The sequence below is a fragment of the Malaclemys terrapin genome, chromosome 3 (assembly GCF_027887155.1).
Source record: "Malaclemys terrapin pileata isolate rMalTer1 chromosome 3, rMalTer1.hap1, whole genome shotgun sequence".
Lineage (NCBI taxonomy): Eukaryota > Metazoa > Chordata > Testudines > Emydidae > Malaclemys > Malaclemys terrapin.
The window spans coordinates 104,866,690-104,892,910 of record NC_071507.1 but is presented as its reverse complement, the minus strand read 5'-3'; the positions used below and the strand labels follow the sequence as shown (position 1 = coordinate 104,892,910).

The window sequence follows — 26,221 nt, the reverse complement described above, 5'->3', positions numbered from 1 at the left end:
ACATCTTTGTTTCTTCGTCCCATTATCTCTAGGACATAAAAATACTACCATAATCTACAATAAGGGTCCAAAACAATCCATTGCAAAACTCAGTAGTGTCATTGCGGTATGTTGGGTCCTTACTGCAGTACTCTACAGTATCTAGAATATTTTTTAGTAAGGGAGAAAACAAATGTAAATCTCTGAATACTTTATCCTGTGATTCCTGTCAAACGCTAGCAGACACACAGGGGTCAGAGAAAGAGGACATTAACAAAGCTGTTCAGCAGTCTGCCTGAGCCATGTTCTGCTGCTGGAACATTCGGTCCATCAGGTTCCTCTGCGGGTGTCCTACTGGAGGAAAGAAAGATGCTTCGTATAGCCGTCTCTTGTCTATGCACTCAGGCCAGGCAGCCTACATTTTGCCCCCAGTATGAAACAGGTGCTCCTGTAAGAGGAGGACTGTTAGCACTAGAAGTGTTGGGCAGATGGTGAGCAAGCTTCATCTCACATAACACTAACACATAACTCCTAATGTCTAATCTGCAACAGTCGTGGTATATCAGTCCCAGATCTCTCCTGAACACAGCATGTCAATTTTATGGCACTTATATGGAGAAATATCCATTATTCTGGCTTTTGATCAACTTTATAGGTATTTTTAAATGTTTTAAAGTAAAATATAGGCATGTATTATGTGGCTGCTGGAATCTAGTCTTTCAGATCCATTATGTACATTAGGCAGGCTTTAAAAGGCATATTTTCAACTCAGGAAAACACACCAGTTTTGCCTCTGTCAAATAGCATCAGGATTGTGAATGTGATAGCCACCATGTCGGCCAGCAACACCAAGAATTGAACCAGGGACCTAAACCAGAGCTAAAAGCATGAAGTGAGCCCAGCCTGAGCTAGAGTGACAAGTCTCGATAGCTGGGGCAGATCTGCTCTAGGAATTATTTTGGGGGAATTCTTTGGCCTGTGTTATACAGGAGGTCACAAAGGTGCCTTCTGGCCTTGGAATCTGTGAAACTGTGACTCACTCCTCTGCTGATCAGGCACAGAGGGGAACCTGTAAAACAGTCACCAGTGGGTTGCGTGAGTACCCTCAGGTTGCTAGTCTCTTGGGAGCCAGGAGAAAAGGAAAGTAGATGCAGCTTCCAAGGCAGTCACAACATTTGCCTGTCAGAAAGTTGCCTAGCGATTACAGGAGAGGTACGGTACACTCAGCTGAGCTAGGGAACCTCAACTTATTAAAAAAGATAAATAAATAAATAGCTGCCTTCATTTCCTACTGCTCTCACAGGGAAATGCCAGGCTCCAGTTTTTGACGTTTTTGAAGCATTTCTCAACACAGACAACATCCAGGTCTTTGCCAATGCCGCCACTAGTTACATTATGTGCCTTATGAAGTTTGTCAAAGGACTGGGTAAATATGATTTTTCCTTATTTTTTTTTTTTTTCATTAAGCGCAACCTTTCTGTGGTGGGGGTGGGAGGGTTATTCTGGAAGAAGTGACTTTTGTTTATTATAAGGTACAAAATATGCTTGGAGAGAGGTTTAGCAAATGGTAAGCAGGGGTACTGTATAAAAGACACCCAAAATAAAAGGATTATTCAAAAACACTTTTGATGCTGTTGGATTTTAGGGCATGTCACAGCAACAAAGATTCAGCCATCTAATTATTATTTTTTTCTCATTTTCACTATGACCTACCATACCCCTATATAAATACTATAGAATTCTACAGTACAATAATAGTCCAGAACTCTGAAGTCACGGTATTGTAATATTTGGGACTGGGGTTGGATTAGCACAAAGAACACTAGCATTTTTTCATAAGGGCAGTTTTCCATCCAGTGATCAAAGCCACATTTTTTTCCCCAGTCCCCTAGCAGCAGCGTTTGGCACACAAACTGCCAAAAATCTGCTGGAACCTTCAGTAAGAACATGAGTATCACAGGTAATAACAATCTGTCAACAAGATTAATTTTTCGTTTCTGATAGTGAGGGTAAAGGAAGTGGGAGAGAAGATAGGGTATGCCAAGTCAAGGTGACCCTGTACTTCGATTGTAGTGCTTGGAGAAATTTCAGAACAAAGGCAAATTCAGATGGGTTGTTCTGCCCTCTTATTCACATTTCCCGTCTTGCTTTGATCATTTAAAAAACAATTGTCAGAAATTCTAAGAAATTATGGAATTGATTCTCCTCCTACTAATGTAAATAGCAAAATGCCAGGGGAAACTGGATGGGGCCCTACTTTCTACTTTTGTTTAACTCTACCTTTAATTCATAAATGATGCAGCAACTTTGTGCCTGACCCCACGCACTAAAGTCAATGGGAGTTTTACCACTGACTTCAATGGGCGCAGGGTCTAGCCCTTGAGGAGGGGAAGGAAGTGGAACTTCAATTATTTGCTACTTTATCAAGAAAAATTAAAATTGTATGCAAAGAGCAAACTGGTAAACGCTGAACCTGGCTGTCTTCAGAAACAGATGTTTCTCTGGGTGGTTTAAAAAATATGTTTTCCATTTGGTGAGAAGGATTTATCAAAGGGAAAAGAAATGGATATTTCTTGTTTGTAAAATTGTAATGGACAAGTGGAATTCCTAATCTATATATCAAATTCTGAATTTTAACGAAATGTCTCATTATATGTAATATTTACCTACAAGTGTTGTTCTAATTATCTGCAAATATAGACCATCAACAAATGTTACTCAGGTTTTGCTGATACTCAGTAACAAAGGAAAGGACATTTATTCATTAGGGGTTTGTTTCAAAGCTTACCAAAATCAACAGATGTCTCCCCACTGGCTTCAATGGGCTTTGGATAAGGCCCTAGATCTTGTGCACCTACAGTACAGTGCTCATGAGGAACCATATTTTTAACAATAAAATATACACAGATCTGTTCATTTGCTTTAACTACCGGAAAGCACCTGCACCTTGCAATAGGCACTGAAAAGTTTAAATAAAATTGTCTAGAATTCCTTGAGGGAAAAAAAAAACAATTTCTCCCATTATTTCATTAACAAATCCATCTCCAGAGTAACTGCTAAGGTATGGAGAAACAGTGGTCCAAATTTATCCCTGGCCGCACTCCAGTGACTTCAGTGGAGTTACAGCAGGTTTGAATTTATACCTACATGAATCAAAGATTTGTCACCTCCCTCTTATACACTGTGGTCACACTTTATATTAAAGGTACATGTATAAATAGTTCATGAATGAGAAATAGATAATATGATGTGTGTGATATAGATGGTTATAAGCATGTCCGTTGAAGATGTTGTAGATGAATATAAACTCCGGTTATAATATAAGTAACCTATGGGATCTATAACCATCTGTAATTAAATTAATTATCCATTTATTAAAGTGTTTGTAAATGTACTCTTAATCTAAAGTGTGACAGCCATTATTATGTTGTTCAGTGGGAGAAGTCTCCCCAAACTCTTTGGACTGAGGTCTAAAGGCTGCATTTATGGAAAGTGTAGTCAATAGCTCATAATAGCCAGATTGAATGAGAAATATGTGTTACATAACTTTTAATGCTGTGTCTACATTTCTTTTTTTCCCCCTTCTCCTTCTTCCTGCCCTTCCACCCCTAGGAGAAGTGGATTGTAAGGAGATTGGTGATTGTGTGTCAGGATCTATGTCTACAGACTTGTGCCTTCCTGCTCTTGATTACCTCAGGAGGTGTTCTCAGGTATGCCTAATGATCACAGAGAGCTACAGACCTGAACTAGAAAACTGCTTCTAGGTTTCTTGACTCACCGCAATCATTGGAAATGTTTGTATGCACATAATAGAATATTTTATGTATACAATCTTTGTGGCAAGCTTAGGGGTAATATCCTGCACTGCCATAGAGGAGGCCAAGGGTCAGTTCTTTATTGGAGTTTCTTATTCTCTTGGCTAGCTGAAGGGGGCAAAGCTCAGGATATGGTAGACTCAGTGCTGAGGGGAGAGAAATGGATTGTATGCTCTCTGAATGAGCAAGATATGGTACTAGCAAGATCAAAGGTGCATCCAGTCTTACTCCAGCAACACTGAGACTTTGGGGAGTGGAGACATTTCAGAGAGAAAAAAATAGTGAGAATCCTCACATCTCTAGAAGTGTGGTGGACTCCACCTGCTGAAATAGGTCAGCAGCCTGGTTATACCACAATAATATATGTAAAGGCAAGGGCAGAATTCTAAAATGTCAGAATGCTAGCATATTTTGTATGCAGTGTTGTAGCCCCAGGATATTCGAGAGACAAGGTGGCTGAGGGAATATCATTTATTGGACCAACTTCTGTTGGTGAGAGAGACAAGCTTTCAAGCTACACAGAGCTCTTCTTCAGGCCTGGGGAGGGCATTCAGAGTGCCACAGCTAAATACAAGGTCAAATAGATAGTTTAGCATAAGGAGTTGGCACATATTCGAAGGGATCATTCAAGGTGAAGTGGCCCGTTAACACCCTGTAGTCATAGGACGAAAAGGAGGGTTAGTGGATTACAGATTGTTGTAATGAGCCATACCTCCAGTGTCTTTATTAAGACCATGATTTTTAGTGTCTAGCAAAATATATTTTGTATAAACCCAGTGCTCACAGCATCGGTTACTGTTCAGGACTGCTTGGACTTTTTTTGTCTGCACTTTGATTTGTACACAGTACCACGTGAGGGTCTTAATCGTGCATTGGGGCCCCATTGTGCTTGATGCTGTACAAATACATAACAGAGAGAGTGTCCTTGCCCCAAAGCAATTACAATCCAAGTATAAGATGAGAGATAACAAGTAGATGCAACAGACAGACTCCAAGAGGGGAATGGGCACAAGGAAATAACAAGACAGTACTGGTCAGCAAGATAAGCAGCAGTCACCGCAAATCATAATTTGTTTTTATTGTTAATATTCTGTGTGATAGTGTTAAGCATTTGGTGAATCACAAAATCTGCTACACATCACATTATCCTTTCCCCCCACTACAACCACAAAGAAAGGGAACCACCCTATCTATCTCTCTAATATAAATTTTAATTAATCTTACCAGAAAAAAAGAAGAGTAAAAAATACAATAGGTACATTACAAATACCTCTATTATATGCAAAAATGCCTAACAAGCAAAGTACAGGACTTCTCTCTGTTCACAAATTGAAATTTAGGTCCTAATTCTACCATGTTCAAAGCAGTACCTTAATCTGTAAATAGCTCTAGTGAAATCAGAGGGACTGCTGGCAAAGTACCTATTCAATGTGAGTTAGGGGGCAGAATCAGGCCCTTAAATTATGGTTTGTTTGGTTTTAAAATACCTTGCTGTCTGTTGAGTATCGCAGTCTGATGAAGATGTTGGAGAACCAGCCATGGAGGCTGCCTCATAATTTGAGAAACACTATTTAGTTTATAGGAATTGGTAATGACATGATACAAATGCAGGGAGTGAAAATGTTAGTGGCACTACACTGCTAAAGTTTATTTAACTTTGGACCACGGGCACCAATGTGCGATTGTGAGCGACCATTTTGAATACCACATTGAATTTTAATCCATTCAGTTCATATTGTGAGCAGCCACTCACTCACTCAAGAACTTCTAAAGTTACATAGATTTATGGCACCAGAAAATGTGGAATCCCAGCTTTCAGAACATATAAGGATTAACATTATCTCTGGTGATTGGTGATATCATGCTGCAGAGATCGTGTTCATTGCAGCTGGCAATCCAGTATATATTGTTTCAGGAGCAATCAACCTTTACTGGGCTAGTGATCAGAAAGAAAAAAAACAGTCTCCAAAATATTCTGCAGATAGGTGGATGGCTGATAGATAACGATAATATTTAGTATATATTGAGTGCTTTACATCTTCAAAGTACTCTGTGTACCACTAATCCTCAGGCAGGACCAGTATTATTTGAATTTCACAGTTTGGGGAACTGACAAACAGGTTATTTAAATAACTTGTCCAAGGTCACAGAGAAAATTAGCAGTAGAGGGAGGAGCTCTTGACTCCTAGTCCTCTGTTCAGTGCCCTAGACTATGTTGCCACTAGATGGACCTTATAATGCCACTATCAATCCCAAATATTAATGTCACTCTAATAGTTATTTTGCCGGTGTGCGGCATGATGGCACTTCCACACTTTCCCATGTTACATTTTTTCTTTGTTTAGTTGCTAGCCAAAATCTACAAAATGCCCTTGAAGCCAATTTTCCTCAGTGTCCGGCTGGCCAACTTGCCCCGAAGAGTGCAGGAGCAATCAGCCAGCAGTGAGGATGGGATTGAGTGTGTCCTTTCTGACTTTGAGGATGACTCTGGTAGGTGATTTTAAAATAATGGCTGTGGTTACACAAGAAGTTAATCAGCTCCACGTGTAATTGTGAATTTGGCCAACTGCTGCAAATGTTCAGAAAAAAAGAGTCCAGAAATATGGTGTCGCCCTGTGTCTATATTGTTTACATGTCCACATATGTAGCAAGTTAAGCACTGTTGTGATGGTTCCTCTCAGTGGGGAGAACACATGTCTAATTTAGCTATATTCTCCCATGCATACTCAGGTGATTTCACCTCATTTATACTCAGTGATACACTGCATACACAGACCCACACTCCTCTGGGATGAGGGGATCAAGTAATAACAATGACAGCCTAATAATCCTAACCGTTCCATCCACTAAATGGGTATGAATGGAGAAAAAGCAGAGTAAGGCGGGAAGGGAATAGATGCTCTATAAATGAGAGAAGGGAGTGGAGTGTAGAGATTCAAATGGGCAATGCCCCATCACCACCGCTCACACAAACTATTGGGATGTATGGGGTAAAGACTAAAAACCCATTATCTAGCTCACAGGAGATTTTTCATTCATCTCCCTTGCATTTTGAAACCAACCCCAGCCCATGATCAAACCAGTAAATGCATTATAAATAGCTTCTCATCTATTTCCCCACACCTTACTCCTAGCTTCTCATTATGTGTCCATATTTCTAGGCCTTATCAATGTCTGGATCATTCTGCTGGAAGAATTAACTACTGCCATATCCAACTGTCCCCGCCAGCACCAGCCACCCACCCTGGATTTACTCTTTGAGCTGCTGAGAGATGTTGCCAAAATTCCTGGTAATTTCAACAACTTTATGGAACATCTGCTACTGAAACACAGAAAAATCCTTGTTAAGCTAGCAAGGACTGTGAAGATCGTTTGCTTAGCTCCTCTAGAGAGGAGACATTGTCCTTGTGGTGTTCATCAGTAACTTCTCGGCTTGGTTAAAGATCACATTGACTGGCTCCCAAGGGAGCTTCATCAAAAAGATTATAGTCTTTGCATAGGGGAGGGGAAAGGGATAACTGTGGTAACTGTGTGGTAGCTGTTGGCATGTGTTAATTTTTTAAATTGGTACTGTTGTCTAGTGTACACAATTCTCCTTGTTCTTGACACATCATGATATGCAAGTATTCTTTTCTCCACTCCCTTGAAGGCCAATCTGTAGAATGATATGACATCACTATATATTGGTACATTCCCTGCACATCTGCTATTTTATCCAGAACAAATATTTACAACAGAGCAAGGTAAAAGCAGGATCTGCTTGAAAAACTTCTCCTATTTCTTGACGTGCTGGACTGTTCTCTGTATATTATTAGACACTCTTCATGAAATCCTCCTTGAATGTTCATCCAGAATAAAACTGCACTGCTCAGTTTGCATTCCTATAGTCAGAACCAGAACTGTGCATCAGACACCCTCATACAAAAACGTATGTCTTTACACCACACCATATATGGTTATAAATGTTTTATATTAAAACCACACAAATAATTGGCTTGATGAATAAAAAACAAGTTGCTAGTGTCAAACTCCTAGAATTAAGTACTGTCATGCCTAGTATTTATTTTATTAACAGCTGAATATCTTGCCATGCTCCTGATCACTTCTCCCCAGAAAATAGTTGCTCTGTCATCTCTTACATCTTACAATAAATCTACACTAAATTCAAGAAAATAGTTGGATTCTCCATGTACCCTTCAATTGGTGGCAATTTATACACCTTCAACAGACAACCCAAGGTGTATGCACTGCTGCAAACATTACTGGCTCTTAGTTAAGACAACACACGTGTTTCAGATATTTTTGAAGTAATTTTCATTAACATCACTCAATCCATGATCTCAGTCTGGTAAAGGATCCTGGATTTCTTAGTTTGGGCATGTGTTTGAGTGAGTGTTTGCAGCCAGAAATTCTTACCATGGTTGTGTTTTCCTTCCAGGCCCAGGATTTGGCATTTATGCAGTTGTACATCTTCTACTCCCCACAATGTCCCTCTGGCTCCATCGTAGCCATGGTGACCATTCTTACTGGGATGTGGCATCTGCTAATTTCAAGCATGCCATTGGCCTTTCCTGTGAACTGGTAGTGGAGCACATTCAAAGTTTCATTCATTCAGGTAAGCAGTGTCCCTTCAACATCAGATTTAGTGATTCACTAACGATGCAGGGTTTTACTGTGTGACATTGTGACAGGGTTCGACTCACCACTGCTGACGCCTCTCGCTGGTCGTCCTGGGAATTAGCTCTGTCCACTGTGGAGCGCCCTCAGTGTGTGGTGTCTTGCCTACTGTCCGTTCTGCTCTGGGACCCGCGTTGCTCTCCGCTCGGCGGCGTCCCCTTCAGGACACTGCCTTCCGGCAGTGCCCACTACTCCAGACGCACCCCCTTCTGAGGAGCGGGGGTGGGAGGGGCAGTTAACAGCAGTCTTTAGGACTCACACCTGCCTCAGTGGCCAACCGCAACCTAGAGTCTAGCCCCTTAGCTCAGGGGCAAGTTGCAGTCTGTATTGGCCACCGTCTTCTGTGGCCAGGTGCAGTATAGTGGGGGGACACAGGCCTGCCCGCTACTCTGGGTCCCGACCCAGGGACCCTCTAGCGGCAGCTTCCTTCGTTCCCCTCCTGTCCGCTTTTCTTCCCTGGGCCACTTCCCCTTTGGCCCTGTACACTTCCTCTGCCCTTTATAGCAGGGGCAGCAGCCTGACAGGTAACGAGGCGGGAGCTCTAGCTTCTCCCGAGCCTGCCCAGCACTGCTCTGTCCGAGGTGCTAGCTCCTTCCTCAGGAGCCGGTCCTTCTCCCTTGCCAGCCAGGGAGAGACTGACTCTCCTTCTGCTAGGTAGCCTTCATATAGGGCCCTGCCCTGCTTGGTTGCCTCTTCCTTCCCCTGATTGGCCCTCCGCAGGCCTTCGTTGATTGGCTGCTGGTCTGCGCAGCCTCAAAGGCCTGTTTCAGCCCTTTTCTCAGGGGGTGGGGTGGTCGCCCCACCACAGACATGCTTAGAAGATGGCTTGGTTTTGGTTGCTCAAGAACAAGTCAAAATCAGGGAGAGTGGGAAGGTCATTTTTACCTTAAAAGGGATTATGTTAAACTTTCCAAAAATATAAAGTCACGGAGTATTATACTCAAGATTATAATGGACGGGAATTGGCAGGAATAGGAGCTAACACAGTACTTTCCCCAGTATCAGTGGGAATATTTTACATTCCCATATACTTGCCTGAAGAGAACAGCTCTCCTCTTAATTTGCTGTGTTTTGACACCTATAAAACTGCCATTAGTGTTAAAGAGAATCAAGTTTGTAAAACATCCAGATATCAAAAAGAAGAATGACTGCTGTTTGTCTAGATGATAGTGCGAAGGTGGGAATGCTAAAAACAACTTTCTTTTCCCTGTAGACATTGGCTACGAGAATATGATTAATACAATGCTAAAAGATCTCTTCAAGTTGTTGGTAGCCTGTGTGGCAGAGCCTACAGAAACAATCTCCAGAGTTGGCTGCTCATGTATCAGGTAATATAGAAGAGCCTCTTTCTCCCATCAGCATATTAAAAAAAGAGGAAGTGATGCAAAGACTCCTGAGTAGAGAAGTCTTGGCCAAACATACAGATTGATCATTTTGGCCAGTACCTCTCTTGTTCTTTAAAAACAAAATCTAGAGTTAGAAAAAGCTTCCAAGGGCTGAAATCAAATTTTCGTCAATTAGCCAGACTCTGTTTGCTTGTTATCAAACCAAATTCCCAGTCGCGAAGGGGAAGGTAGGAATGTGTGGGAATGTCCATGGCCCATCTGTATTGACTGGATGCTGTCAGAGCAGAAGAGAGTCTCCATAATTTTGGGAAATGATGTAAATAAACATGCATGTTCCTCCCATGAAAATATCTGCTCTACACTAATATCTACATCACTAGTCAATACACAACCTCTAGAAAAAATAATCAAACTGCTGTTGGGTGGGATTCACAGGTCTCCTGAGGTAAGTATCCTCATCACATTGTGCAAATTATTTTTGCAGTCAAACCCAAAATGTGGTGCACAGCACTGAACAGACAAAGAAAGATGCAGCCCGTGCCCTGGAAAGCTTGCAATCTATATAGATAAAAAGCACTCAAATAGCAGCCAGGAAAGGAATACAATGTCTAGGCAAAATGGTCAAGGTGATGATTGGCACATATCTTACTAGCTCGATGTTTGTGAAGCAGCTGCCTAGATTTTGCTCTACCCAGTGTCCCAATTTCTACCTTCTTCCTTTGAGTCAGAAAAAGTTTTGTAGGGCCTGCAGGCTTGATAGCTTCCATTGTCCTTACTTGCAGGTATGTCCTGGTGACAGCAGGGCCCGTTTTTACTGAAGAGATGTGGAGGCTTGCATGCTGTGCATTACAGGACGCGTTCTCTGCGACTCTTGAGCCAGTAAAGGTAAAACCAACATTCCAACCAGCCTCAATTCACTGATATTCGCTAGATAAATAGATACCCTTTTCTGATAAATTTTTGTGTCTAATTTAACCGAAGCCACAATAAAGACTGTTTGCCTGAAAATCAAAAACATCAGAAAAGTAATTTCAGATCTATTATCATATATTTTAGTTATTGTTATGTTAATTTAGTTTTAGTGATAGGTCTCAGATTAATAACCCTGGAAACAGAAGTGTTCTATTTTTTCCAAAGAACGTGTACATCATGGGCAGTGGCATGGTGGCATGCTTCCTAAGCCAGTGCTCTAGTATTGCACCAAAGATTGGGGAGGGAAGTGACCGGGCTTCTTCATGCTGCCCTGCCAGTGTGAAATCAGCAGGGTTGAACAGGTGCAAGTGAGAGCAGACTTTATCTGCCTGACGTGTCTTTGTATCCAGTTCTTCAGCTGGATTTACAAACGCAATGGGAAAACAAATGATAGCCTTAGTGATGTTTTTGCTACAAACTAAGTCGAGACTAAAACACTTGTCTCTTTTGACTCGGTCCTTGGTTGTAACCAAAAACCCTGGTAAGTCATTACAGTCCAAGCTGCTTAAAAGGGAATCACAGTGCATTAGTTCATATTAAATATCAGGGGAGGTGCCAGAGCAATTATGGGAGATCGCTCAGAATCAGGTAATACACATGTGCTAATAAGGATAGAGGGCTCTACAACTACTTGGTTGATCTTACACACAGTGAAAGACTGATGTTGTGTCTCTCTGTAGAACCTATTGGGCTATTTCCACAGTGGTTCTGAAAGCTTTAGTGGCGATGCCTGTGAAGTGAAGGTGGCGGCCCCATCTCTCTCTCCCAGTGCTGAAGCTGAGTACTGGAGAATCCGAGCCATGGCGCAACAGGTAATGATCTCATTACAAAGGAAGCAAGAGAACAAACTATATACCAAGAGTTAAACCAACAGGCAGGTTGGGAATTTTCTTTCCAAAAACTCTTGGAAAGGACAAATAATTGTACTGTGGGAAGAGTCTTTGCTCAGTACCTTTGTTACTGGAGGTCCGGGGAAGTGTTTCCCTCCAACTATGTGTTGTCTCCCCATGGTGGTCAGTAGGCTTGTGAAGCTCCATATTAAAATAGCATCTTGCTGGAGTTTACCTTGCCTTTCCTTTGCTTGTCACTTAAGGCAGCACCACATCAACTACTTCCCCAAGCAGCCCTTTGTGCAAATCCAGGTAAATGTCCTCTTAGACATAGGAATAATCATTCTCCTGAAAGTAGTAGTGGAATGTCTGATCACATTAAAAATAAATTGGACAAGCCCTTGAAGCTAGGGACAATTCTGCTTGGGGGAAAGGGATGGATAGATGAACCACCAGGTCACTTCTGTCAATTTCTGTGTGTAATTGATCGTACCTGCTGCTCTTGGAATGCCCATTCCACAGATAAGATGCAGACCCGGAATTGATGGGCAATAACAAAAAGGCAACCCAGTGGGTGACAGAGACTAGTGGGTGGCATTGGCAGTGTTTGTTTTGTAATTTTTTAACACATGAAGTTCAGAGAAGCCCAACTCCCATAACCCCTATCTGGTTGCACATATGCATACACAGTGTCTCTTCAGTGACATCTCCTGAGATGAATTCTGCTCAGTTACAATACAAAGCATGACAAGCCACAAGAGCTGAGATTTGGTTGATCATGGGAAGTCAACAGGAGTTGGGTGCCTTTGAAAATAATCCCCCTCAGAATGCACAGCCCTCACAGGTGGGACACATTAGCCATGCGAAGGGGCTGTTCTGTTTATTACCTTTTCAAACGGTGCAGGTGTTGAGCTGCTTGTTGTGCATAATGTGTGGGGTTTTTTAGGTTTTCATGTTAGACACCCAGTGCTCACCAAAGACCCCCAACAACAAGGAGGGATTTGAACATGCTCAGTCCTGTGTGCTTATCATTGAGCTGCCTGCTGACAAGAAACACAACGGGCATACCCAGAAAAGGTAAGAAGCCATTCCAAAAGGCCTTCATAGGGCTAAGCAGGAGGCAAAGAATGTTTTTAGCCAGGTAGTGAGGTGAAAGCAGAAGAGCAGATCTGTCCTCCAGTTTTGCTAAAAATATGAATTATCAATGAATAGAATGGAACTTAGGGAAGAGAAACAACCATTATCAGCACACAGGAGAGACCCATTTGTGAGGAAACATTGATTGTGCAACCCTCCCACTGGTGAGCACACACTCATATGAGTAGTCCCATTGAAGTAAATAAGGTTACGTGTGTGAGTGCTCACCTATGCCAGGGATCCACAATCAGTTCGGTAACCTCATCACATGGTACGTGAAAACTAGACTGGAAAAAGAACCAGGAAATCATTTATAGGGAACTGTGTGTATGTGAGTGAGGGATGGAGTTGGACTCAATAACCTACAGTGCTAGTTCTTGTCCATCTCCAATATCTAGTGTTCATTCTGTTTCCTTCGGTGCAGCTCTCTGGATTTTTCATCAGCCAAAAGCAGAAATTCCCTTCAACAGGTTACAAAAATTTGCAGGCACCAGGGAGATAAATGGAAAAATGGTTATGCTGTTTTGTAAGTGACCATAGTATGTAGAAATTAGAACCAGAATTATTATTTTGTACTCCACAAATGTCAGTAAAATTTTCCACTTTTTTTAACCATAACACCAAAATTATGCAAAGGAAACTTTTGCTTGTTCCAACTAAATGACTGTTAAAATTATTGGATTAAGAACAAAAAAGAAATGTAGGACAGTGGGTCTCGTGGAGCAATGTAAGCTAACCCTAGGTTAGCAAAAGCATTGTCCAAAACTACCAGGGTCATGCTTGATATACTAAGATGAGGAATTTTTTGTGTGTTTGTAGATAGAACTCTTCAAGTATTGAATCATCCCATCACAGATATTTCAGCATGTGATTGCCTGGCACTTCACGTTCTGAGCTCATCACATAACATTTAAGTTGATAGTGTTCAGCAGTGCCAAAAAGTAACATCAACCCCAATAGCACAAATGGGACACAGAGTCAGAATTGTGAATCCAGGACCTGCATTTATATTGCTGGAAATGTATTGCCAACAATGAAACCTTTGGGAATGAAATATATGTGATAAATGGCCTGCAAGCAGGCATTGTGGCAAGCCCCCTTTGCTCCTCCTTATTCAGAGCTGTAGTCTTGTTCACAGTGAGGGGCAGATCTTGATGGTCCTTCCTTGGATGAGGAGAAAGGACAATGCAAGAAGTCTCATTTCCTTGCAGGGGTGTGCAAAGGTCTCCCCCAGCTGCAAACCCTATGCTACCTCCTCTCAAGGGTGCACAGGGACTGCTTTCTCCTGCTTCCCCTCAAGGAACAGGACTCCAAAAAGGGGTCAGGGAGGGTTGGGATCATGACCTTAACCCTCTCCTTGCCTGGGGGGGGAATAACCAGCTCCATGCTAAAGAATGGGACAGATTGTGCAACATTCCTTTACCTACTCAGTGTGCATAGAGAGGTCCAGTGGAGACTGTAGCACTTCCCATGGCAGTGACAGAAGTGTCAATCTATACCCAAGCATTTCTAAGGGAACACGGGCCTTTTGAAAGCATCACTGTACTGAACACAAGTACTCTGAACCATTCCAGCAGCATTAGACCTGTGTAGTGTCTAAACAATAACCAGGAGTTTGGTTTTGTTTTCATAAGTGAGTTTCCACTATTTAGCCTACTCTTCACCAGAATAAGGCTCAACCTTGACTGTGCCATTGTTTTCCTTATTATTATTTTCTACAACAATACATCTGGTGCCAATCTTGCATGCTGAAAATTGTAACCATTCTGAAGCTTTGTTTTAACCTCGTGGGATTTCTCTTTTCCATTTGATTTTTGCTTCATTAATGCTACATTGTTCCACAGGAAGCTGGGGTAAGGGAGCTTTTTTTTTTCCTACAATATAGTTTCATAATTTGCAGTCGCAAACAAAAGATAAAATAACGTTATGCTTAAATGGGATTGGTGTTGTGTTCTCGCTTATGTGTCTGTGCCAGCACCTTAGTTTGGTGTTTTACCTAGGAAACGACATCCTGGCCAAGCACTACTGCAAACTAATATCCTATTAAGCTATAAGGCCCAGATTTTTAAAGGTGCTTAGGCACTGTGGTGCTCAGCATTGCAAAGCCTAACTGATCTATGATCCTAAATCTCATTTTCAAAAGGAATAAAGTCTAATTGCCTTTGAATGTCAATGGGATTTTGGCTCCTAAGTGCCTAAATCCCTTCTGAAAATGAGATTTAGGCTCCTAAACCAGTATAGGTGTTGCTGCCCTCAGTATTGCAACACCTAATACCTTTAAAAATCTGGGCCGAAGCCTATTAAAGGGTGTGTGGATTTCCCCAATTCTGGTCCTGGGTCTGGCACATGATTAGTCCCTTCAAGACCATGGAAGTACTCATTTGCACGTGCTTAAGTACCTTGTTGAATCAGAGTGTCTGTCAGTAATGTTTGTAAAGCAGAAGTCTACCTGCTAGAAAAGAGCTCTTGCATAATCATAAGGATTTTGTCATCATCACAGTCGTCGTGTAATATGAGACCATTCCAGATTTCACAGAGAAATTTACTGAGTCACCTGCACTGACCACAGGTGTCACGGCAAACACCCATGCATGGATAGATTTGCCATGACAGCACTGATACGACATTGTCTGACCTGTGACCACTGCACATACGAATTGCATCACAATATCAGAGCTAGCTCCTATACCAGAGTAACACATCCAACAGCATGCTGCACAAGCTCTATGATACTAGCACTCAGTTCCTCCTGTCATGACAGGCACTGCTATCCAGGTATGTTTACCACAGCATCAGTTCCAATTCTGACATCATAGCATCATGTGACTGTATGCAAAGATTAAGAAAATTATCATGAACAAAGATGCTAGTGATTTGTAGGATTTAAAAAACAAACAGGCTAGGATACTTTTTAAGGCACTTTCTTCCTAGCCTGGTCTATGCTGTAGGATTCTAAACATTACTCACTGGTGAATTATCTGCAAAATTTGATCATGTCAACAAGACGACATGTTAGCATTCCTGGGCGTCCTGTGCAGATCACTAATTCAGTGATGTGGTCGCAGGATGTTCCTGATCTCATTGAGAGGAGCAGGGATATATACACTCAACTCTGCATGTCTGGGAATAATACCCACAAGGAGTGGTACTGTAATTTCCATCCGATATTAGGTGTATATAGGTTGAGGAATCTGTTCTTAATACATTCAATCTCCATTAAATTAGATAGTTTTACCAACAACCGTGTAATATGCTTTAGAACAAGAGCCTCTATGCAGTCTCCACCATATTCCTCATGCTTGTGTCCTGAAGTTCTGGGGAGAGGTTGTTGGCCTTACTAGAGGGGAAATGGAAACCAGGAATTAGTCTTTCAGAAGCATGTCAGTTTGTGCCATAGCAAAGCTGAGCTTTGATTAAGTTTATAGAGAGGAGTGGCAGGGTTGCTGCCACTAGAGAGAGTTGAAGTGCAATAAAGAGAGAAGAAAGTACAAGGACCTAAACGAAGCAATATCAGGAGGTGCTGACATAGTAGTCTTCCTGTTATAGTAGTGTACAATGTTTGGAGTAAGCTTAGTTACAGTGATACTGAAAAAGAAAACATTTAATCCTGCAGTTGATGTCACATGTGCCAAAAGGCTACAGAAGTAGCAAAAGCATAATTCAGTATTGAAATAACTATTACAATTTGAATGAGGGTAGCATAGGGCCTGATCCAGAAAACTTTTACTCAGTGTCCTTACCCAACCAATTGTAATAAATGGGACTAAGGGTGTGAGTTATGACTGCTAAAGCAAATAAGGATTTGCAGGATTGGACCTTTAGTTTATAGCTTTCATAAGTCATTCTAAAATACAGAATATGCCTATAACTCAGTGAAATAACTTGTGAATTATAAACTGTTAATTTATATTTTTTTCCCTTTTTTTGGTGGTATCAAGTATCCCTTTCAGGACAATAGTGGTGAGTCTGTTGTCTCATCAAGTGCTGCTCCAGAATTTATATGATATCTTGCTGGAAGAGTTTGTGAAGGGCCCCTCTCACGTGGAAGAGAAGACAGTACAAATGCCAGAAACCAAACTGGCTGGTTTCCTCAGGTACATTTCCATGCAGAATTTGGCTGTCATCTTTGACTTACTGCTGGATTCTTATCGGACAGCCAGAGAGTTTGACACCAGACCTGGGTTGAAGTGCTTGCTGAAAAAAGTGTCTGGCATTTGTGGAGCTGCCAACTTGTATCGCCAGTCGGCAATGAGCTTCAACATTTACTTCCATGCCTTGGTCTGTGCTATACTGACAAACCAGGAGAACATCACCGCAGAGCAGGTGAAGAAGATCCTATTTGAGGATGATGAAAGAAGCACAGATTCCTCCCAGCAGTGCTCTTCAGAAGATGAAGACATTTTTGAAGAAACTGCCCAAGTCAGCCCCCCAAGGGGGAAGGAGAAAAGACAGTGGAGGGCTAGAATACCATCTTTGAGTGTTCAGCCAGTGAGCAATGCAAACTGGGTTTGGTTAATCAAAAGGCTTCACAAGCTATGCATGGAACTCTGCAACAACTATATCCAAATGCATCTGGATTTGGAGAATAATGTGGAGGAACCTCCAGTTTTCAAAGGCGACCCTTTTTTCATCCTACCATCCTTTCAATCTGAAACCTCCACCCCATCAACCGGAGGGCAGTCTGGAAAAGAGACACCCTCAGAAGATGACAGAAGTCAAAGTAGGGACCACTTGATAGACAATCTAACACCCAAGGGAGGGAGCGGAGAAATGCTGCTGCTACCACCATTGAGCCCTAAAATGGAGAAAAAAGACCAAGCCAGGAAAAAAGAATGGTGGGAGAGCGCTGGCAACAAAATCTACACCATAGCCACTGATAAAACTATCTCCAAACTCATGACGGAGTATAAGAAAAGGAAGCAGCAACAAAACTTGACCTCTTTCACCAAAGATGTCAAAGTGGAAAAGAAGGGAGAGTTGTTGGGCTCAAGAGGGCAAGATTCACCACTCCCCCAGCGACCGCAACATCTGGTGGACCAGGGCCAAATGAGGCATTCCTTCAGTGCCGGCCCAGAGATCTTGAGGCAAGAGAAGAGGTCGCGCTCAGGATCTACAGTCAGCTCCTTGAACATATCTGTGCGAGATGCAGAGGCACAAATACAGGTAGGACAATTGGTAGACTATATGGTAGGGTAATGCCAAAAGGGGTAGAAAAGATTAAACCGAAGTGTCTAGCATCAGAGATCTACCGAGTATCCCCACAAGCTGGAATTTATGTGACCCTACATCATGATCAAATCAGAGAAAGAGTATTGTGTGGAAGTATCATCAGAGACTTCAGGGAAATTGAAATGGGAGCTACTGGGTAAAATTTTCTAAAGCGCCTACGTGACTTTGGAGCCCATGTCCCATTTTCAAAAGTAATTTGGCTAATTAGTAGCCTAAGTCCCATTGACTTTCAATGAGACTTAGGCTGCTAATTGCTTGTCTGTTCTGAAAATGGGACTTAGGCTTCTAAGTCACTGAGGATATTTCTAAATTCCAGCTGGGAGGTGTGATTCCTAGCGCAGGTAGACACATTCACACTAGCTTATCTTGAGCTAATTCACGAGAACTAGCAGTGTCTACCTGGGCTGGGACTCTCACCTCCCAGCTCGAGGAAAAACATACCCTTAAGTGCTTTTGGAAATGTTACTAATTGTCTCAGATGTCTTATGATTAAGGCCTTACTTAATTGCGATATTGCGGAAATTGCAGATCCCGCAATATTAGACTTCCACTGCAATTTTGATTTTAATTAGCTTTCTTTGCATAGTCCACAATTTTACATTTTGAGGTTTGCCACACACACTTTTTTCCCCAGTAGTACAGTCAAACTCCATTTATCCGAGCTGGTAGCAGTTGGGCTCGAGCTGTCAGCCCCACGCAAAGCAGGACTCCCATTGTCAGCCCTGTGCATTAATGACTAAATAGTTGCAGCAAAATATCTAGTTATCAAAAAAATGAGCAGGCATAACACAATACTGGAGTGTTTTTATTGTTCCAGCAAATTTTTCTTAAACAAATAGGTCTTCTCTGGCTTTTCCAAATTACCGCAATTAATAAAGGTCCATTATTACTTTTCTGCAATTTTTCCATGTCTTGTCCGTAACTCAGCTGCAATTATTTGACAATCATCCCGCAATTTAAGCAGAGCCTTACTTGTGATCCTCTTTTAATAGAACTGCTTCTTTTGTCAATTCTAGGGCATAAATATTGAACTGATGACTGGTTGCTATTTGCATCTCTGGATGAGACACAGACACTACAGGCACCAAACTTTGGATTTGTGCTCATTTTGTGATAGGATAGTATGTGAAGAAACACTACAATGGTGATGTGCTCACTGTTAAGCCAAAAAAACCCTTCTCTATAATCGCATGAGGGATATATTGTGGGTCTTCCTGATTCCTATTGTACCCTATGAATACGAAACATGCTAGCATCGTTTTGGACTTTTCCTGCTGTCATAGCCTCAAGATATCTTTATTTTCTACCGTGTAATGTGACCCAAGAGGAGACTGTTCTCTCCAGAAAGTGCTAGTAATTTCTGTCTTCAATGGGATTTACTCATACACTGTATGTGGAGATTTCCCCCTGGAAATTGCTGCACCTCAAAAAAAACAAAGCAATTTGGGTCTCCCTCTTAGAATGTGCACTGAGTGCCAGGGCCACAGAGCGACAGCTGATGCAATAACTAGACACCCTCCTCCAATCTTCCTTGCTGCTACATGAGCTTACTAGGGACAGAAAAGGCCACCCATGTCATCTCTCCTCTGCCACCCCAGAGGATCATGAGGATCTGGGCCTTGCCATTTAGAACCAAGTTCCAGACTCCATGACAGTTGCCAATTTTTAGGTGCCCAGAGGCACAGTTGTGAGGGCTTCCTTCCTCTCCATTACAACTTGACCCTAACCAGATGAAAGTATAGTTTGTAGTGTTCTTTCTTTAAGAGTCTGCAATCTCAGTTCAGTGAAGAGAGCGCCCCGTTCATCCTAATCCCTTATTCAAATCTCCTATGACTGTTTCCTTTGCAAAACACTGCAAAGATGAAGATGCTTATGTATTTTGAATTTAAAGGAGCAAGTGTGTCCCTCACTGAATTCTTTTTCTCTTGGAAAAGAGAAGCAGGGCCCAAGACTATTTACTAACAACAACAAAAACTAAGTGGATTCTAATGGAATGCAAGGTCTGGAAGAATCTGCTTTTAAGATGTAGTGATGGGATAGAGACAAAGAGCCTGATTCTCATGTCAGTCATACCCCAGTGTATCTCCATTGACTATTGGGTAGTTACTTCTGATTTACACTGGTGCCACTGGTAGCAAATTGAAACCCAGACTGTGCTATGGCCTTCCAGTGGCTCTTTATGTGGCTCTTTTCTGATTCTGTACAGCAAAGAATTTTTTTTTTTCTAATTTTGTTTTAGGCATGGACCAACATGGTGCTGACAGTTCTCAACCAGATACAGACCCTGCCTGACCAAACATTCACAGCCCTCCAGCCAGCTGTGTTCCCCTGCATCAGTCAGTTGACTTGTCACGTGACCGATATCCGTGTCCGTCAGGCTGTGAGAGAATGGCTTGGAAGAGTGGGAAGGATCTATGATATCATTGTATAAAGGAAACATGTTTCATTAGCAAGGGGAGAAGGAATCAATGGCTTTTACAGGTATACAAACATAATGCTGTTACTGAAAGTAACTGGTACGGAGCTACACATGCAATGCCTATTCGTGGTGATAAATTCTGAAACCGCTAGCTCTCCAACATGTCCTCTGCCCACTTAAGATGGTATGTTTGTCATTCTCACCCCAACAAAAGAAGTGCCACACTTCACATTAAGTAGCATAACATAAAAGCAAGAGATGAATCTGAAAATTGCTGGTAAATCAGGCTGGTACATAAAGGCTCAGTAAATTTCATAGTGTGTATTTTCAGCTGTGAAAGTTAGATTGTGTATGAATGCACTTCTGCAGTGAGGAAAGGAGAAGAAATAGTCAAAATCTCCCTAGCTGCAGTTGGGATGAAAGCAACTGTTCACCTAACAGGTCTCTCAGATGATACCTATAATTCCCAAGATTTAGGACCAAAAGTATCAGCCTAGCCTTACCTGGTCTCCATTTTTTTGAACATGTAATATTGTGAACCCCACTAATTGAATCCTCTGAACCTTCAATAATGGGTGGATACAACTCTCACTTAGATGTCTAAGTACAGGAGTTGATTGTGCTTCAAAACCCAGCATGTAGACAACTGAATCACCTCACTCACACACACCTAGATAACTGAATAATTGTGAGGAAAAAGCTGAGGGCATAACAAGTGAAGGCAGTGGGGAGTGGTTGTTTGTTTGTGGTACTCTTTTAAATTTTCCACATGAAACTAAAATGCATCTGGGAAAAAAGTCACCATAAAGCTCACAAAAAAAAAAAAAAAAAATTGGCCTCACTGCTTACTAGTCATTAAAATTTATATTCTATGCAGAAGCTTTAAGCCTGGGGTGTTGTGTGGCTGTTTTCTGTTGCACCTCAGGAAGATCCCAGCTGTAAACCAGTCACAGGAGACTCACCTCTGGGCAGGAGAGGTTGCTGTAGCATAGCTTTGGGGTAGTAGGTCCTTATATGGGGCATGGCTTGAAGAAAGGTGGAATTGCCAGGGCTCCTCTTCATCCTACTGTCAGCCACATATACAACAAAACCCTCTCCGCTAATCCACAGTGCAGATACTATTACATTCATTCCACATCCATAACTCTCACTGTGGCAGTTCTTTTGTGACGCTAGTGAAGAATATGCACTAGTAAGCTAAATTGCAGCCTGGCCCAGAGAATTGTGGCAAACACCTAGCATTTAACCAAACACAATGGAACTATACTATACATCGGCGTCTTATACATAGAATTGGCTTTATGTTTTCACAGGAGAAGGTATTCTCATGTGTACAGCCTGTCTGCTGTAGCTCTGAGGATCCCCACTAATTGCAGCTATATTTACCCCCACTGCCAGTACCACTTGTTCATATGAGTCAAATTGGACAAGATTGGGCAGTGCTACTCTTCAGTTGGCCAGAGGAGGCCTGTGGTGGACTGAGTTCCCTGCTCCCTCATGCTTCTAGCTTATGCAGAGTTGACCAGTGGGCAGTCTGTGCATGTATCGGTGTGAAACAAACAAAAACAATCTTCCTTTCAAAAGATGAACCTCAGCCAACAAGAAAATGCTCATTCTGCAAGGAATTCCATGCGAATGGTACACCTTTTAAATCTGTAGAATACCATGTGGATGCAGGGTTTCTCCTGTGCTGATCTCCTTACAGGATTGGGGCCTCAGTTTTTGATAGAATCTCAGTGCTTTGGGATACTCTGGGGGAAGAAAAGACTTAAAACAGCCAGGATATTTCCAGTAAGTTTGAAGGGCTGGCTGATGAATAAGCAGCGTAGGTGTAATGGAGGGTCATCTCGGTGTGTGGAATCTTAACACGGTCCCTCTGACAGATAGACAATGTCCACTTGGTGCTCCCTTAATAAGTGACCCCGAGGTTGATCATACTTTTGGTTATTCCTCTATTGTACTTATAGAGATTAACAACTTTACATAAATGTACCTCTACACCTTAAGCCTCTATGGGTATGTCTATACAGCCCACGGCAGCAAGTCTCAGAGCCCGGTTTGACACTTAGGCTATGCTATGGTGCTCAGAACCCAAGCAGCTACTCGTCAATTTTAGCACTGTAGCATGAGCTGGGCAGTTTAGCTCTCTAGTGCATATTTGCTGTGTAACATCTGTTGCCGCAAGAGTTTCACCCATTCACACCAGACCTGACATGGGCCCATACATACATTGTATTTAGGGTTGCCAACCCTCCAGGATTAGCCTGGAGTCTCTCAGAATCTACATCAATCTCCCGGTGACTACTGAAAGCAATCCAGGAGATTTTAATAGGCTAGTTTAAGAAAATGACATTACGTCATGTTGGGGGATAAAATCTCCCGGAATACCTTCAGTCAGCATTGGCAACCCTCGCTGTATTGCTTAAATGTGCAGTTTCAACAGCTGTCTAAAAGGCACATCTATCTAATTGCCAAAAAAAGTTGAGGGAGTTTATCTGATGTGTGTTAAATTTTGTGCATGCACCTTTACCCAGCACACTACAATTGAGCTAATACATTCTGTGGTGTCAGCTCTCATATACCAGGCTGGAAGAGGTGGGGCTTTTTTTCCTTCCCTTGACAGCATAGTGGGAAATTAAGGTCAAAATATATGATTAAGTTAAATTAGTGATCTGAAATTAACAGAAGAAAAGAACTTAAAATCAGCTTCACGAGCCATGTAAGAATTGCAGCATCTTCTGTACAACTTGACTCTTAATGGCAGCTAAGGCTGCACCGTCCCCCTGCCCTGCTCCAATCTGGCTGCAATATGTGGGCACAGTGGCAGCATCCCTATGGATGCAATCTTAGGGCAATATTCTTTCCTCTGAACTTGTTCCTGTGCATTGCTCAGGCAGCATGAAGGAGGCAGAACGTGACCATAGCTTGCTCGCTGCGCATTCCCTGACGGAGGATCTCGAAACGAGAACAAGTGACTTCTGCTCTAACCACTCTCCCCCCCCGGATAGAGCAAGTTATGTGCTGGCATGTGGTTCCCCAGCATCCTCTCACCTCACACTGGGGCAGACGGGCACACATAAGGAGCTGTCACTGGTTCCCACCATCCCCACGACTACAGTGGGGCAGGAAAGGGTTTGCCCACCAAGGGCTGGCTCTAGGTTTTTTGCCAAGCAAAACATTTTTGGCTGCCCCCCCACCCCAGCCCTGGGCTCTCTCCCCCCACCCCCACCCACACCCCCTGCAGCCCCAGCTCTGGGCTCCCTCATTGCCCCCCACACCCACCTCCTGCCGCCCCAGCCCTGGGCTCTCTCCCCTCCCCACCTGCACCCTCCTTCCGCCGCAGCCCAGGGTCACTGGTAACTCGCTCCCACGGCAGGTCATTCAGCAGGAATTTTAGATGTGCACAGAACACAGACAGCATTGGTTCCCCTGTGGTTACAAAAGTGCAGTAAAGTGGAACAATTTTCAGCTTGTGTGATTGGAGGATATCTGGATACATATTATAAGACTGTCCTAAATAAATGAGGAAAAGTTGAGGTGCCTTTATTATTCTTTTGTTCCACTCTTTCTTTCTATGGGGAATTTGCCAATGCAATATCACTGTCTTCCATTTACACAAACAAACAAACAAAGGCTAATGGCTGTTGAAAATAGCAATTCCAGTCCTAATAACCACTGGAAGCATTTCTTGCTCAATTTTATCCTACTTTTTCTACAGCAAGTTACAGTGGTTCAGTATATTTGATTTGGGAGAAATGAAGTAACAGCTGCCCAAACTGAGCTTGAGCACTCCTGAATTTTGAGGTGTTCAAATCTGGAAGGCAGGTGCTGGGGGAGGGGGGAAGGGGGCTGTGGCTCTGCGGGGGAGCATGGCAGCATGTATGCAGCAGCGTGTCTGGCACTGCGCGGAGCCAGACAGGCTGGTCTGAGTGGCACAGTAAGGGGGGTTGGGGGGTTGGATGGGGCAGAGGTTCAGGGGGGCAATCAGGGGCAGGGAGGGGGGGGTTATATGGGTCAGGGGTTTGGGGGGGGCAGTCAGGGGACCGGCAGTGGTTGGATAAGTATGGGAGTCCCGGGGGTTTGTCAGGGGACAGGTAGGAGGTAGGGTCCTAGGGGGGAAGTTGGGGGGGGGGGGTCTCAGGAGGGGGCAGTTGGGGATAAGGAGAAGGGAGGCTTAGATGGTGTCCCAAGGGGCAGTTAGGGGCAGGGGTCCCAGGAGGGGGCAATCAGGACACAAGGAGCAGTGGCACTTGGACTCCTGGGGGGCAGTTGAGGCAGGGGTCCTGGGAGGGGGTGATCAGGGAGCAGGGGGGGTTGGATGGGTTGGGGTTTCTGTGGGGGGCAGTCGGAGGGAGTGGATGGTGGCAGGGTAGGGCTACCCTCCCTCCCCGTGGAGTGTCCTATTTTTTTAAATGTTAAAATATGGTCTCCCTACTCACACTGCAGCTCACCATTCACAGCAGGCTGCAGCATGAGGTCTCAGCTTCCTCCCTCCCTCCCCATCTTTCCTGTTGGTAGTGGCCAAGGGAATGCTGGGAAATGTAGTTCTTTTCCTGCTCCAGATCTGGCTCTATAGGCAGGGAGCTAACCAGGGAACTACAGCTCCCAGGACCCCCTGTTAGTTCTCAGCTCCCATGCTGGATCCCTGCTGCCCCTGCAAATGGGGCACGTGCTTGCTTTGCTGGTGCCTGGAGCCACCCCTGTGCCCACCTCATGAGAATTTGCGCTTCAAAAAAAAAAAAAAAAAAAAAAAAAAAAAGTCTAAATCTCAAAACTTTTCACTAACCAAAAAACTGACCCATTTTTGCTTTGACTTCAACTTGGTTCTGTGGTTGGCTGGTTTGTTTGTGCTATAAATTGACTTTGTTTGAAAACAAAGTTCAAATTTTCAGGTCTGAATAACTTGAATTTTTAAATAAAGTCTCAAATTAAAAAAAATAGACATTTTGACACACACACAAAAGTCTTTTCCCACAAACACTTTTGGCCTCAATCTCACTGAATGGGCATTTTTTATATGAAAAATGTTTAATTGAAAAATTCCTGACCAGCCGTCGCCGCCACCACCCACCTGCCCAGAGTTCTGCTCATAGAAAGAAAGAGCGAGACGAGTCCTTCATTTTTGACTTTTGTTATATGAAGCCAAACTCCTGCATCTAATTGGCTACATCACTGCTTTTTTTTAGCCTTTTTTATTTTAATGCAACAACATAATATGCCCACTCTTCCCCTGGTGCCTAAGGTTTTAAGAGGACATTAAGAAATGTGTGTACAATATTGGTGGCATTTAAAAAAATTATTTGCAAGAAAAAAATTCCCTACTTTAAGTGTAAAAGGGTACGTCTAGCCCACTACGACAGGTCTTTAAAACAGCCCCAGACTAACTGCCTTAATTTGCCATTATTGATATTTTAACATTTTATGTAAACAACAAAACAACCACAACCACGATAATTTCATGAATAATTTGTGTAGAAAGCTTGATGAGGCACAATAAACTCTAGGGAAAAGCAAACTCAGAGGGCCTAATTCTGAGTTATGCTAAGGCCCAGTTAGGTTTATACAGGGAAGAAATGGCCCAACGACTGTAGAGGTGATGTAACAGCTCTCCCCTAATCCTCCTCCCAGCCCTCTGGTGTGTGTGTCTTGGCGGGGGAGGAAAGGGGGCACATCAGGGACATGTCTGGATAGCACAGCCCTATGGTCACTTTCTGCTTCCCATGGGCTGATGGAACAGAGTGCAAGTTAGAGCACTGTTGAGGATCTTTTTATACCAGGGGTTCAGCATGCTGCTGCTGCAAAACCCCAAAATACGGG

The 26,221-nt window shown here is 42.9% G+C and overlaps 1 protein-coding gene across 4 annotated transcripts in view; it reads left to right on the top strand.

The window, feature by feature from the left end:
• The window catches only part of ARFGEF3 (ARFGEF family member 3), a 118,829-nt gene extending 94,891 nt beyond the window's left edge, over window positions 1–23,938 (top strand). For 3 of the 4 annotated variants that reach the window (XM_054024020.1, XM_054024019.1, XM_054024018.1), the window contains 11 exons: window positions 1,283–1,405; window positions 3,592–3,689; window positions 6,140–6,284; window positions 6,956–7,084; window positions 8,233–8,409; window positions 9,685–9,799; window positions 10,600–10,702; window positions 11,470–11,601; window positions 12,566–12,696; window positions 16,695–17,919; window positions 20,225–23,938. In XM_054024020.1, the coding sequence (XP_053879995.1) occupies window positions 1,283–1,405; window positions 3,592–3,689; window positions 6,140–6,284; window positions 6,956–7,084; window positions 8,233–8,409; window positions 9,685–9,799; window positions 10,600–10,702; window positions 11,470–11,601; window positions 12,566–12,696; window positions 16,695–17,919; window positions 20,225–20,416 (2,570 nt within the window). In that variant the 3' untranslated portion in view covers window positions 20,417–23,938. The remainder of the gene's footprint in view (window positions 1–1,282; window positions 1,406–3,591; window positions 3,690–6,139; window positions 6,285–6,955; window positions 7,085–8,232; window positions 8,410–9,684; window positions 9,800–10,599; window positions 10,703–11,469; window positions 11,602–12,565; window positions 12,697–16,694; window positions 17,920–20,224) is intronic. The other variant, XR_008444510.1, reaches the window with a different exon arrangement.
• Window positions 23,939–26,221: the final 2,283 nt, after the last annotated feature.